The sequence below is a fragment of the Vidua macroura genome, chromosome 7 (assembly GCF_024509145.1).
Source record: "Vidua macroura isolate BioBank_ID:100142 chromosome 7, ASM2450914v1, whole genome shotgun sequence".
Classification (NCBI taxonomy): Eukaryota; Metazoa; Chordata; class Aves; order Passeriformes; family Viduidae; genus Vidua; species Vidua macroura.
Genome location: NC_071577.1, coordinates 13,254,342 through 13,269,225, shown reverse-complemented (window position 1 = coordinate 13,269,225; position 14,884 = coordinate 13,254,342). Strand labels below are relative to the sequence as shown.

The 14,884-nt window shown below is 43.1% G+C and overlaps 1 protein-coding gene across 5 annotated transcripts in view; it reads left to right on the top strand.

The window, feature by feature from the left end:
• The window catches only part of SATB2 (SATB homeobox 2), a 130,930-nt gene extending 118,253 nt beyond the window's left edge, over window positions 1–12,677 (top strand). For 4 of the 5 annotated variants that reach the window (XM_053982729.1, XM_053982732.1, XM_053982728.1 and 1 more), the window contains one exon: window positions 9,641–12,677. In XM_053982729.1, the coding sequence (XP_053838704.1) occupies window positions 9,641–10,096 (456 nt within the window). In that variant the 3' untranslated portion in view covers window positions 10,097–12,677. The remainder of the gene's footprint in view (window positions 1–9,640) is intronic. The other variant, XM_053982730.1, reaches the window with a different exon arrangement.
• The last annotated feature ends 2,207 nt before the right edge of the window (window positions 12,678–14,884 follow it).

Sequence of the window (14,884 nt, the reverse complement as noted above, 5' to 3'; positions counted from 1 at the left end):
TTGGTCATTTGATTTTTATTTACCCAGTTTCAAGCTAAGGGTATAATAAAGCACATTATGCCAGTTGCGTGTGTGGTAATACTGGATATTTTGCTTTACCATGGTAGTTGATTATAATGCACTTTTTAAGACTTGCTTTCTAAAAAAGGAATATTTATACTTTTATGTGTTTGATTCACACAGTATAGTTTGCACAAGTCCTGTTATTAAGTGCATTGGTGGTTACATCTCAAAAGCCAAAAAACATGCTGAGTAGTGTTTTATCAGCACAAATCTGCTATTTTCACTAACCATAACAGTCAGGTTCTCCTGACTTCTAACTGCTCCCATTGTAAAAATTAGCAGTACAGTTGGGTATTCTTGAAACCCCAAATAGCTATCTGTAAGGACCTAAAACAGTTTGATGGGACAAATAATTACCCCCCACCAGAATCCAGTGTCTAATCCAAATATATCCATCCTGAAATAATGCAGTGCCTACTCCTGGTCTGAGTAACTGGAAAACAACATGATTATAGTGGCGCCATTTGTGCCACCATAGTTAGGGGTTTAGAGCTTGACCTTAAGCATGGCTCTAGGTTGGGGCTTGTCAGGGAAGATCTTGCTCACACTGCCCACAAATACTCTTGTGATTTTCAAAAGAAAGGAGAACATGTGTAGTGTTAATTAAACAAGAAAGCATAGAAGACACCCAAAGTGTTTTGTCTGCAGAAAACCAAACCAAAAACTCTTTTGTTGCCTCCTTAGTTCCTGTGGTATTCTGCCAGCTCCTCATTAGGATTATCAGGGTTGGGATGGGGAAATGCAGAATTGACCTGAAATCTTTGGCAGACCCTCCCTTTAGCCACAGCCAAGCTCAAGCTCTATATGGAAAGTGCTAAGCAAAGCTCTGCACACCGTAGCACCCCAGAGAGCCTTGCTAGGGCTATGAGAGAAAGCACAGAAGAGACAAGTCAGAGGCCCACAAAGCTTATGGTCTTGTTTTGGAGAAAGTGAGTGTTAACTGGAAGGTTTGTGGCCCTCAAGGCACACACAGATGTTAAAAGTCCCACTTAAGAGGGCTTTACTTAGCATCACCATGAAGAAGGGCAGTGTTTCTGGGGCTGTTGCTGTTGCTTTTTCCCTTGTGGATGAGGTTGCCTCGCTACCACAGGTCCACAGGTTACAGGCAAGAGAGACTCGAGTGGCTTCTCCAAGGCCAGCAGAGTCCTGCCTGCCTGCCAGGGGTGCAGCAAACTGGCCCCTGTGCCAGCTGTGCTGGCTGTGCCCCATCCCCAGACAATGGAGCCATCCATCACCGATGCCTTCAGGAGAGAGTCTGCAGCGAGGTTGTGCAACACTTCCTGACCGCATCGGCCGCTCTGTCACCAGCGCCCTGGTTTGTGCCAGCAGCAGCCGGAATGGATCTGCCTGGTCGCGTATGGGCACAGGAGGGACGTGCCAGCTCCACCTGAGGGCTGGGCAGGAGCTGCTGGCAGCTCTCCCAGGCTGCAGCCAGGTATTAGAGAAAGAGATATCCAGTGCTGGTTGCAGTTACTCTGCAGTGAAACTAAGGATCTGGCTTGAACCAGCCCAAGATGGGAAATTCAGAGCTAATACATGAATGTTCATCAGCATGAGCTCATTTATGCTGCCCCATAAAATCAGCCAGTTCTCAGGCACTTGCACAGCAATGAAAGTTGTGCCTGTGCTTTTGTGGGAAGAGTTAACATTCGAGGGAGAGCAGTTACCCCAGGAAACACCGGGACACTGTCCTGCATTGTCAGAGTTTTGTGATTTATTTTTTTAACATTATACAGACAAAATAGTGGCTATTGTGTAGGCACGTGCTGTCTATTAACAGAGATCAGGAAAGGGAAATAAACCACGCATTACTGAAGAATAAGATCATGATTGTGGTCAAGTGGTGGCAGAAGTTTTTTTTCTCTTTGTCAAGCTGATTTGTAAACATTCTTCAAACAACTGTGCAGACAGCAATGCCACAGCTTCTTGAAAGGAAAGCAAAGACAAGGAAAGATTCCTCTGCACAGATGTTTTACAGTAACCTCTTAGACCTGTCCCAAAGTTATCTGGTCATCTGAAGTTGTCATTGCAAGCTACGCTGCACATGTGGCCTCTTGGCAGCACAGTGTAATCAGGCTGTAATTTATATTTTATCTCCAGTGATGATAGCACTTAAAAATGTTTTGTGGTGGATTTGCTCTTTGATGCATGGTAAGCTCCTGTTAGCATTAATGGGAGCAGTGTGTGCTGGGGAGGGGGAGAGACACCTTCCCTCTGCCTTCAAGTCAAGATTAGTTTTGTTTTGCTTATGCTTATCACTGTGTGGGATGCCAAAAGCAATTAACAACTGAAAATGTTGTGGTTTTGGTTTTTTTTTTTTTTCAACTCCTGTTGCCTTTTTTGTCACCTTTTTGACCATTTTTGATAGTTTGGTCCTGGAGACTTGCAGGATGGGGCTGCTGTTTCAGAGGCTGGGTGTTCAGTGTCTTGCCATGCTTTCAAATCCCTGCCTATTTCCTGCCCTTGAGCAAGGCAGCCGCCATAAAGCAAAGGGAAGCATGTGGCGAGTGTGCTCCAAAGATGTTGAAATGAATCACTTCAACCAGCTTACATTCCAGCCTGGAAACCAAAATTGCCTTTGACTTTCGGTTCCCTGTGGAACTCATTTCTCTCCTCAAGAGTCCTCTCTAAGTCCCTTTCTGTGTAGCTTGGCGTGACTTGTACCTCAGAGCCGATAGTTTTAGGGTTTGTCTGATCCAATATTCTGGCTCCACTGGTGGTCAGGAGCAGATGAAGAGTGATAGGAAATGGGTTTTGGGGTTTTTTTAGCATGTGCCTGATTTGTCTTTGCAGGCAAAACGAATGGCACCCAGGACTGCTGGCTTACAAGGTGGTGTGTAGCCACTAGTTCTCGTTGGCTGGTTTGGTCTGGCGTTCATGAGATGGGGTACATCACATCACAGACAACTATTACAATTATCTCTAATAAGGGTGTTTGCTCTCGTGAAGCAATTACTAAGCTGCACTGGAAAATGCGCAGGATGTGCAGCCAGCAGTTGAGCTACAAAATTAAAAGAAGCTCAGACTGAAGTTAGATGAAAGTGAACATATTTATCCATGTCAGACTTCCTACCATTTTGCACGCTCATATTGATTTATTTTGACACGGTCTTCTTTTATTGAGTACCATATATTCTTTTAAATCCCTTACCGATAACAGTACCTGCTGAGGGCAATTGTAAAAGGAAACTAAAGTATATTAAACCTGCCTGGAGTCAAAATGTAATCTAACACCTGTAGTCTGCAATTTGTCATCACTTCATAGATACTTTTTCTTTTTTAATAACAGTTTTGGATTTCCCTGAGTTTTGACCTTAGGATACTGTATAATCCAAGAAAAGCAAGGAAACTAAACCACAGTCTTTAACACAGCTTTATGGTGTCAAGGTGTGAAGTCACTCTGAGAATGAGCCCAAAGAAAATACTTCCTTTGGTGCTGCGACTAGTGCTGCAGTGTTTACCCAAATGAATGTATTTTTGCAAGGGAAGAAAAAAGACTAGTCTTAAGAACCACATTTTTAATAGGAAAGAAATGAACACAGGTGCAAATTGTAACTTCAGCTACAGTTTCTTGTACAGACATTCCTAGAAACCTGTAAAGAGTCTTGGCTGTGTAATTAATGTTCTTACCATGGGAGCCCCAGCCTGGGAGGCTGTCAGGGTGGAGGCCTGGTTATGGCAGCTGCTGCCTCTCTTCTCTTCTTGCACATTTCTATATGTGAAGAGAGACCAGGGCTAGGGAGAGACCAGGGCTGTTTATTTGAATAGATAATCTGCAGATTATTCCTGTAAACTCTGGTAAGAGGGACAGTGTCTCCTCGGTATAAGATCTTGTTGCAACAAAAGGGAGTTTGTCTCTTCAGTAGACTCTTACCGGGATAGCTGGGCATTGCCTGGGGGCTCTCAGCTTACGGAGGTGAGGTGTTGCTCAGTAAAATGCAGCTGAAGACCTTGTTTAGGCCTGTCTTCCGCCCTGCCTTTGAGTTCAGTTGGCCACGGGGAAGGAGCTTTTCCAGTGGCTTGCTGACAGGGGTGTGGTGAATTGTTTTTGCATGGAGTCAAGCTGGTGGCAGCTCCTGCTGATGAGCCGTGAACACTTGTAAGGGCAGTAATAGATCACTGTGTTAGGTGCACGAAATGATGGACCTATGTTTTGTAGTATGTGTCTGTTCTCTCTGCCTATATTTTGGGGTCCTTAAGCAGGCTAAAATCTTGCTGTCTTTGGCATAGAAGTCCTTGATGTGATACAGTGTTATGGCTGGCTATGAGAACAATTGTAAAGGTGAAGAAAAGCTGAAAGGTGAGATGTCTTCCCACCACTGAGAATAGATGGGTAGAATTATTTGGTTTGGAAAAAGATCTGTAAGATTATCGAGTCCAACCATTAATCCACCACCAAGTCCACCACTAAACCCATGTCTCTAAGTGCCACATCTACACATATTTTAAGTATCTCTAGGGATGGTGACTCCACCACTTCCCTGAGTAGCTTGTTCCAATGCTTTGCAGCCCTTTTACTAATATCAAATCTAAACCTCCTCTGGCAAAGAGAAGGCCAGTCCATTCAACTTTGCTCCTTGTGGGTTCAGGTTATCAAAATGGATATTGACTACCACATGCTGTCAAGGTGCCAGTCAATGCTCACGCTGACTGTGCACAGAGGCAGGTGGTGTCTGTTCAGCAAGGGCAGTTCCTGTTGCAAATGCAGTCTTACAAGCATGTAACATTTTTGGTGTTTCTCTTAGCAAGGGGCACCTCATCATCTCAGCAAATCCCAGCAGAAGGGAGCTCACATGACTGATCCTCTCTGCAAAGGGAAGGGCAGAACCACACTAGGAAACAAAAGAGCTTGGTGTTTTCACACAGAAATGCAGTTCCTGATTCCAGTGTGCTCAAAAGGCTGTCCAGGCAATGGAGGGTGACGTGTCCCAGAGCCAGTGTTTTCAGCTGGTGCCTCACTGCTGGTGGTGCCCAAGTGTGTGTGTGTGTTCCCTGCTCGAGCATCCTGCTTGGCTCCCTTAGCCTCTCACCAATGTCACGTGTGTAGTTCTAGCTAGAAAGTGGGTGGAAATGGAAACAAACATCAGTGGCCTAGTGAATCCAGCCAAAATTAAATACAGTACAGGCACAGACTGCAATTATTTGACGTTCATCTTACAGTTGGGTTCGCTCACCTCTCTTTTCTGTGGGAGCGCCAAAATCAGGTTTCTCCTGTGGGAGCACATGGAGACATGGGGAGTGGATACGTGTAAAACAGCAACAGTCCCTTCCCCCGATAATTCTTGGCCTTGGATTTTAGATAGACCACAAACCCTTAGCTTATTACAAATAATCCTGATCACTCCCGTAATGATACACTACATTATATACTCTCCTAAATTTAATCATTCAATATCTCACTTCCTTCCCTGTAGGCATGTACTATTATATTTTACACATGGCTTCCAGCTGCTTTTCATTGTGGCCTTCAAATCATATTTCAGTACAGCACGATCTAAGACCAGTCACTTTATCATTTAAAGTCAACTTCCATCACAGTCATTTTCTTGCAAGTTTTCTACCAGGGCTGGTGAATTAGTTTCAGAAAGATAAGTTTGTCTGTGAGGAGAAAGTCTACCTGAATGAGCCATCATGAAGCAGCATCTGCCAGAGATACTTTGTTCTGAAATGGTGAAAGGCAGCCATGCCTATCTATAGAGTTCAAGAATTAAATCTCTAGAAAGAATGAAAAGAATAAATCCTCTGGGCATGGAAGGAAATCTGTATCTTCACATTTGATTTGAAAATAGATGAGAAGTCAGGAAGGGGAAGGGAAGTCAGCTCCAGATGGTGCTGGCTGTGGAGGAGGAGGAGGCTACCCCACCTGTGGCTGGGCAGCAATGGAGAAGAGCATGTGGGATGGAAATGGGAGCGGAGAAGGAGGGTGTGGGGCATCTGTACCACAAAGTACACCCTTCTGAGCTCAGCACCAGCATTCCTGGGAAAAGGAAAGCTGAGTGGGGCCATTGGTGTTATCTCTTATCTCAGAAGTCCATCATTTAACCCGTGGTGCTTTGTGGTAGGTCCAGCCACTACTGGGGGTTCACCTGCGCTGGGAAATGCACTGCGCCCTGTACATGGAGGATCAGGGATGTTTCCTTCTTGGCAGTGAAGAGGCAGAGCAGCACTGACCCAAAACCCAAAGAGATGTGGCAGGGTGTGCACAGCAGTGTGTGAAGCTGCTGGAAATTTTACCTGCAGATGTAGGAGCCTAAAAATGACTCAAGATCTGAAAATCTGGAACTCCAAGAATGGTCCATTTCCTCTCTGAGGCTGTGGCATGCAGAGCCAGACGTGAAGTAAGCCAATCACTCAAACTGGCCAGCATGCTCATCAATCAAGTGTAGTTTAAAGCAAATATTTAACATAAAGGTAATTTAGACTTCATATTGTACCGTGTGCTCAGCAGTTGATCTGGTTTGCATAGAAGAGTGTTCTCCTTTTGTGCTAAATAGCCTGTCCTGTCAGAAGGAATTGCAAAACCGACCACAGCCCAGATCTGAAGGACATCCTGTGCATTTATCCATCTCTCTGTATATGGCTAAAGTTCTATTGCTGAAAAATATAGTGTGGCTGAAATCCTTTGTTAGTGCTACTGGCAATCCAGAGGAGACCCCCAGAAGTTAATAAAATAATGAAATTTTTCTGTTATAAGTGCAGATTTCGTTTTTTTTCATTACCTAAGATAACAGGAGGTGAAATAAAACGCAAACTTTTTCTAGTATTTTACACTGATAACCCCCAGGTTTTGCATTTTCCCTTTTGAAGAAGGTGGAGAGGTCACTCTGGAAAAGGAAGGGTTAATTGAAATTATTCTTCCCTCCCGCACTCAGCCCTCTCTTTGGTTGATTGCTTTATAGATGCTGTAGGCATCTCTTCATCTCCTTCAAATTAAACATTTTACTGCTGCTTATCCCGTATTGTTGGATTTTTTTCATCATTATATTTGATTGGAAGTCTTGTAACATTTTTCAAGCTGGATCATTTCTCATGCTATTTGTCAACTGAAAAGGGGAAAAAAAAGCCCCCTTCCAACTCCAACAAGAATTAACTGAGTAATTCGCACCCTTTCTGGATGTGTTTCTGTCTCTGGTAGATGCTACTCGAATCCAGCTTCTGATTAGCAATGCTACTTGCAGCTTTTTGTGTGACGCTGTCTGTAAGTTCCCTGGCAGCTTCTTTTTGGTGTTAAATCCTTTTGATTTTGGCTGCTCTGGGCCTTACTTTGTCAGGGGACAGGACCAGAAGCCACAACAGGGAGACTAGGTGGGGTCTTTGTGACAAATTCATGGGGCTGGGTCCCTGGCTAGAGCCTGCGATCCTGGCTCTGCTGCTTTCAGTGCTCCCTGCTGACGTAGGTACGGATCCCACCCTCATCTGTAACCCTCTCTTTGGAAACGTCAGCCCTTCTCTTTGAAAGCAATCCATGGACAAAAAAGAAATCCTCAAAGAGCAGCTGAGCGATTCCATTCATTGGAACATTATGCTCTTTTATTGCAAGAGATGTAATAAAACATAAACCAGATTATCTGTCATTTCCATTTGAGCTCCCCCTTTTCCCCCACTCCTTGGTTAGCCATTTCTATGGCACCCTCAGTATTTACATGCTTAGGAGGAAAATGTTCGTGTTGGCACCGAAAGAAGTTTGCAGTGTTTCTGCCCAGCCTCCGCTCTCGCCCGCGGGTGGCAAGTCCTGTGCTGGCACCTGCTCTTGGCTGTCCGTGTGGAGCTGCTCCTTGTTGAGGTGTTCCTGCCACTGTCCTGGCACGGCTGTGCCCGTGGGGACAGCGGCAGCGCTGCCAGCAGCAGGATGTGCGGCTGTGTCCCTGCACTGCCAGCCCTCGCTCAGCCCCGCTGCTCGCCGAGGCACCGGGACGTGCTGCCGGCTCCTGCCTCTGTGCCCGGGGAGCTGCAGCCCCGCGGGGAGCAGAGCCCTGGCCAGGTGCAGAGCCCTGTGACAGCCGCCGGGCCCCTGTCACAGCATCCCCGGCAGGCTCAGCTCCTCGGCCACGCTGCGGTGGGCAGCGCCTGGGGACTGCAGTCTGCCTCCCAAAAGCTGTGACTGGAGATCGCTGATGTTACAAATTGTTACGGCAGGAACGTTTGATGAAGGAAATGAATAAAGGGCTCTTCGGCACAGAGCCTTTTCATTTATTTGCATAACAGACTGATATTCCACAGTGGACTTCCCTCTTGGGGTAATAACTTGACTAGTGTAGTATTTTACTGGGGGCTCAGTATGTGTGTAAAATTTAGTGCAAGTTCTCAGCACATTTCCATTATTTATCCTTGTTTTTCTTTTTCTTTTCTTTTTTTTTTTTTTTTTTTTAAGAGAGCTTTAATGCTGATTTAATGGTTGATTCTCTGGATGTTACAGTTTGCAACAAAGACATTTTCTTCTTGGATAAGGAGCCAGAATTCTCTCTTACATGTGAAAGAAAATAGTTACCTATATTGATTTTGTTAGCTTTGAGTGTCAAGCTCTAATAATTATTTCCCTTCATCTGAAGAAACCTCTGGGCAAATACAGCCCTCAATCCTGTAGGGGATTTTTTTCTGTTAATCTCCCTTGTATAGATTTGGTTTTAAAGAAAACGTATGGAGCTCCTCTGTGTTTTGAACAATTCAGAGCAGGTATTTTTTCCCCTGCAATAAGGGCTGCACGAGGCCCTTTCTTAGTCATTTTAGGTGGCTGTTAGGAAGATTAAGAGCTACATGTGCTTTCTTTAAACTTGCTGAAAAGGAGATACTGTGGGTGAAAATCTGTTACAAGACTGCAAAGTGTGTTTGCCCGGAGGGTGTCTCAGAATGGAGGGCTATTATTATTTGAACTCAGAACTCCTCAACTAGTGAAATTACTACAGATGTAATACAGAGAAATCTGTTCAGGAGACACATTAAAGCCACCTATGTCAAGCAACTGAATTGACTATGCTGTGTCTCTTGAGAGAAGGGAAATCTTAACAAATCTCTGCACTTCTACTATTTTTTTTTTCTTCCATAAAGTAGCTGTGATGGATTTTAATGCAAAATCATTATTCATAAAGTGGCACCTGACAATCCCACATGTGCATAGGCCTTTGTAGTACTTGAAATCTTGAAGAAATGGTCAAAGTGTCTAGCCTGAAAAGATGAAACAAGGATGGGGAGAAGAGGAGCAAAGCAGGAGAATGACTTTTCTGAGATGGGACAACTGGCCAATCATCATGACAATGAGACTATAATACCTTTTGACCTAATTTTTGTTTTGGCTACTTTAGATTTCTTTTTATTACTTATATTTTGCATTTCTTACTTATTTTGTGGGTTTGCATGTATTTTATATAATTTGCTTTTTATATCACTTCCTCCTTTCAGTTTGTAGTTGTACATACGTGTGTAGCTGTCTTACAGGTGAGAAGGGCAGTGGACAATGCATATTAATTGTACTTTTCTTGACCAAAACAAAGTAGATCCTGTGTACAGACCTGTACAAGTGCCCTTAAGTCAAGCACCAAGGGGGTCAGCATGTGAAGTGTGTGTCTGTTTGATCTTATAGGTGCTGCACAGACAGCAGTCCCAGCCTGCCAAGGAGAATTCCCCACCTAGAGAAGAGGCTCCTCCTCCACCTGCTGAGGACAGTTGTGCCAAAAAGCCAAGATCCCGTACCAAGATCTCCTTGGAAGCTCTAGGTATCCTTCAAAGCTTTATTCACGACGTGGGTCTCTACCCCGATCAGGAAGCCATCCACACCCTCTCTGCTCAGCTGGATCTCCCCAAACACACCATCATCAAATTCTTCCAGAACCAGCGTTACCACGTAAAGCACCACGGGAAGCTAAAAGAGCACTTGGGAACGGTGGTTGACGTGGCAGAGTACAAGGATGAGGAGCTGCTGACAGAGTCGGAGGAGAACGACAGTGAGGAAGGCTCTGAGGAAATGTACAAAGTGGAGGCTGAGGAAGAGAATCCCGACAAAAGCAAGGCGGCTCCAGCAGACATCGACCAGAGATAATGTGAGATAGGAGTGCAGAAAGCAATACATTGATCCAAGGATTTTCTGAGGTTTTATTTTTGATTTTTTTCCTCGTTTTACTTTTTGTTTGTTTGTTTCCATTGCGCATGATCCATGTGCAAACCGAATGAATTCAGCGTTGCCCGATCAGACATCGCCTTGACACAGACACTCGAGTGTTACACTTTCGACATCTGACTGAAGCAATTGTAGTCACATAGGATTATGCCTTCATCAATCTTGCACTTATGAAAGGGACAGCTAGCAAGTAAATGGGAAGAAAAGTCCTATGAAATCAGTGAAGGGAAATTTACAACTTTGTGTGTGTATATATATATTTACATAATATATATATATATATTAAATTGCATGGGACTGAACTTTACAACCTGAAAGTATAGACTGTGAAATGAGTTCTTTAAAGATGAGACTTGTTTATGTTTTAAAACCACTTCACAATGAGTTGCTTTGGCTTTTTGATAAACTGCCGCCTGCTCTCAGGGTGTGGTGACTATTTTTGAATTCCTATTTATTTTCTATGTTTATCCCTGATTTTTTTTCATTATTGTATGGCTTCCTATCTGGCAACTTGATGGGTAATTTTTGAGGTATTTAAAGACATAAATCAACACTGCCAAAAAAAAGAAAAGAGGAAAAAAAGAGAGAAAATAGAAAAACAAATCAGGGCACCTTAAAACGAAAACTAGTAAGTTAAAAGTACTTTGAACACAATGCACACTTAAAAGGATGCAGCATGTTCCACTCTCCAGATAGTCCTTTCTGTAGTGAACAGATGAGTTTTCATGGGATTCAGAATGACTTAAGCTGAAATGCAGTGCATAGAAGACTTGTCCATTAACGAGGTCTTTATAGAAAGAGAAAAAAGATAAATGTGTTGAGATTTGATGTATGGAATTCATACTATCAACCACATTTTACCGTGGATTTTATTTACCTGTTCTCTGTTTCAGATCTTAAAATTTATAAGCTTCCTTCTTGTTGTTGCTTTTTGTTCATACTGAAGTGAAACACACACACACACACACGTGTAAAGTTACATTGCGACACAAAACGCCACAATCCCGAGAATCCTGGCCAGGTAAATTACTGACAGCCCGAGGGTTTGCATTGCTGACTTCCCGCTCGCCCTCCTCGCAGCCTCCCCCGTGTTTCTGTTGTAGCTGGGCTTCCCCGTGTCCCGCGTTCCGTGCCAGTGCAATGAAGTGTTTTCAGCCGCAGGTCCCGTCCCTGCGGGCCCGGCGCTCCCGCCCGCCTGGGCCGAGGCTCCGCAGCAGCCAGGTAGCAGCTACGTTACACAGAGCAGAGCAGAGCCTATCCCGACTGACTCTTGGACGGCCTGAGCGCTAAAGCTGCAATCTGCCATAGCGTCCACCCGCTCTGAGGCACCCTGTCGAGAGAGACGCCAAGTAGCATTTACTTTTCACTTCGTGCAATGATTTCCGAGACAAAGACCTCACCTTGCAGCTGGATTGATTTCAGACGCCTCTAAACTGCAGCCATAACGGTACCAACAAGGCTTCTGGCTTTTTTCTTCCTTTTTTCACATGGGCTTTTCACGTAATCTTGACAAAGACCTCATGCAATATCACTTTGAAAGTTACTTTCTGTTTACTACACCAGGCAATGTAATATAACTGTTAATACTATTTATATATTTGAAAGGTATAAAAGGTAGGAGTTAAAAACGAAAAACAAACCTCTACGTGTAGATATTTACTCAGAACAGACAATATACAGGGAGAAGACGTTGCAATACAAGCTAATTCTAGCTGCTCAGTAACCTCTGGAGTTTTTATGAGATTTTTTCAGAGCTAATGTTTGAAACATGAGTATCTCTGCATAAATTTCATATACCTTTGCAAAATTATGGTGGGTTGCTTACTTAATGCCCCTTTTGCTCTTCATCCTTTAGTTCTGTAGTATGCTGCAGCTTTAATCAGAATTTCAATGGTTGCTGCTTTATGTTTCTCTCAGAGCTACGCTTTCAAAACTGTCTTCTTATCCTGTAGCTGAAATCACTCCATACATTTGAAAGGAAACTGAATTTTGCCAAGCTATGTAAGTTGTTAATCTGATGATGGCATCAACATTTGGTATCTTTTACACTTCAACCAAAAATTTTATTAGGTATTTTTTCAATGCTGAGTCTTGCCTTTTTATTTTTAATTTCACTGCCAATTTTGCAGTGGTTCTAAGTGAATCTGTGGGCATTTTAGCCTGTGGTCTTGCCAGAACTTTGCGAATTACAATGCATATATGTCTATTTATTCAATATCCATCATATAATATCTATTTGGAGAAAGAAACTTTTCTTGTAGTGCCTCTTAACAAAGCACAATTTTCCGCCTTTTTTGTGAAATAAAAAATAAAAAAAACAAATTGTGTTTATTGCGGTATCAACAATGTGAATAAGGATTAACATATTGTAAATGTTCATTTTTCCATGTAAATCAACTTTATCTTCGTTATCACTAAGTGATAATTAATTTTTAACTTATGTGCATTGTTAGGCTGTTAGAATTTTTTGGTTGTTGAAATAAAACGCATTCAATAAATATGACTTAATTTGTCAAGTAATTTACTGGGCCTTTTTTCTTTTCTCCTGAGTTCAAGTGGAACAAGGTCTGCAAGATGGAGGGGGCATATTTTTGCCTGCTGAAAAAAGTTTGATTGGTATTATTGGGTCTTGAAATCCTGCATAAGTCCCCTGGAGCTGGCACAGGTGACAAATGTGTACAACCAGGACTAACCTGTTCTATTAGTGGCTTTCTGTGCACATGTAGGTGCCTGCACAGGGTGTTTCTGGTGGGGTCAGAAGGAGGGTGGGATGCCTTCAGCCTATGGCAGAATATACTCAAAACACACATATAAAGATCCACTTCCAGTCTGCTGTCTTCTTTCACTGGTAGATTTTTTTCTGTTTATAATTAAAAAGCCACAAATGACTGCGTGTCAGGAAACTTTTGGAGCACACATGTCCATGGTTAATGGACATAATAAAAGGCTTTATTATATTTATAGCAGGGCATCCTACTGAGTGTGTAGAGGAATGCCGGAAGGATTGATGTATCTGAGAAATGTGTGAAATGTTTTTGGGGAGAATACAGATAAATGGAAAAAATTGCTCAAAATTCTTAAGCTAACAAAGTGGTAAGTATCTGGATTCAATCCTAGCAGACAAATCATATACTGCACGTTAGGCTTGTCTAGGAATTGAGGTAGAGCAATTTTTAAAAGCATTTTTTATTTTTTCTGTAGTTCCAATACAATAGTTCTTCCCTTTTTGGTGGCTTATTTATATCCTGTATAAAATATCTATGGGCTCTCTTGAGAAAAAAAATAAGAGGCGGTGCAGGAATAACCACATCTTTGTGTACCCAGCCACTTGTGTTTAATCTGAGACCAGGTAAAACCAAGCATCTTTCTGTGTGCTTGGGGAATGTTTGGGCACCTGAAGCTGTCACAGCAGCCTTTGTGGAGTGCTGTTCACTGGGGTGCACAACTGCTGTCCCTGCACTCACCTCTGAGGGGTCCTGGGCTGCCTGTGCTCTTCCCATGGGAGTGCTTGGCTGGTGTGGCCAGATCTGGTGCCTGGCTCTGCTGCCTCTGCTCTGAACTCTGGGCAGTCTTTTGCTGGTAGATGGCCCGAGGCTGGGGCTCCGCTGGCCTTCACAGGCATGGGAGGTGACAGAGGGCACAAACTGGCCTTGAAAACTGCTCCTGCAGGTGCTGTGAAGGTGCTCATGGTGTTGGATTGGGTGTCTGTCCTTTCTGCCTGCCAGTAGGATAAGAAACTAAAGAAGCAGCTCTCACTTCACTGGGAGAGAATTTTATACATGAGCCCTGTGTGTATGTGTAGCTAAATAATATTTAGAGAAAGACACACTCATACACAAATATTTTAATTGGGGGGAAAAAATCCTATAAACATATGGGTTCTTCTTCCAAACTGTAAAAAAAAAAAATATCAATTAATAGCTGCTATAGCAGAAATATTTCTATTAATGCTTCTACTTCTCTATACTTTACATGCTGCTGCTCCTATTTGTTGTTCGTGTTTTAGTCATCCAGACATATGTATTTCCAATTTCAAACCCGTGTCAGTGAAAAATAAACATATTAAGATTAGTTTAAAATGTTTTAAGATGATGAATATACTGACTAGTGTCTCAAGTTCATTGTTGCTTAGATAAAAGTATCCACTCAATCTCTTTCCACTCTCTTAATTACCAATTATTTGCTCTAGACTAAATGTATTAAAATCCCTCAATGATGAAATTTTGTTTCTATCCTGAACCTGTTAAACATAGAGGGATAAAAGCTGGATACATTTGACAGTGAGCAAATGGCATCTTAAAATCATAAACGACTCATTACAAAAAATCTCCACTTACAATATAAAGTGCAGTGATTAATTAAAGATGCAGTTTTAACTTATTTATAGCCATTAAAAAAACATACCGGTTTTAACACAAAATAACACAAGCCAAGTCATCCAGGGGAGAGACACTGGCAGCCTGAAACTTGGGCAGCAGGCAATGTGACAAAGTCAACAGGGAACAGCAAATGCAGGCCACCCTTGAAACCTTTGGGAAAGTTCACAGAGGCAAGGATGGAAAGAGGCGGCTCTGGCATCCCTGCCGAGACCCCCTTGTTTGTTGCTCGCATACAGACAGTGCAGGAGTGTGAGAGCCCCATCTCTGCGATGGCAGGAGACGTGTGCTCCCTCCCTGGTGGCGGTGCAGGCCGTGGGGAGCTTACCAACTG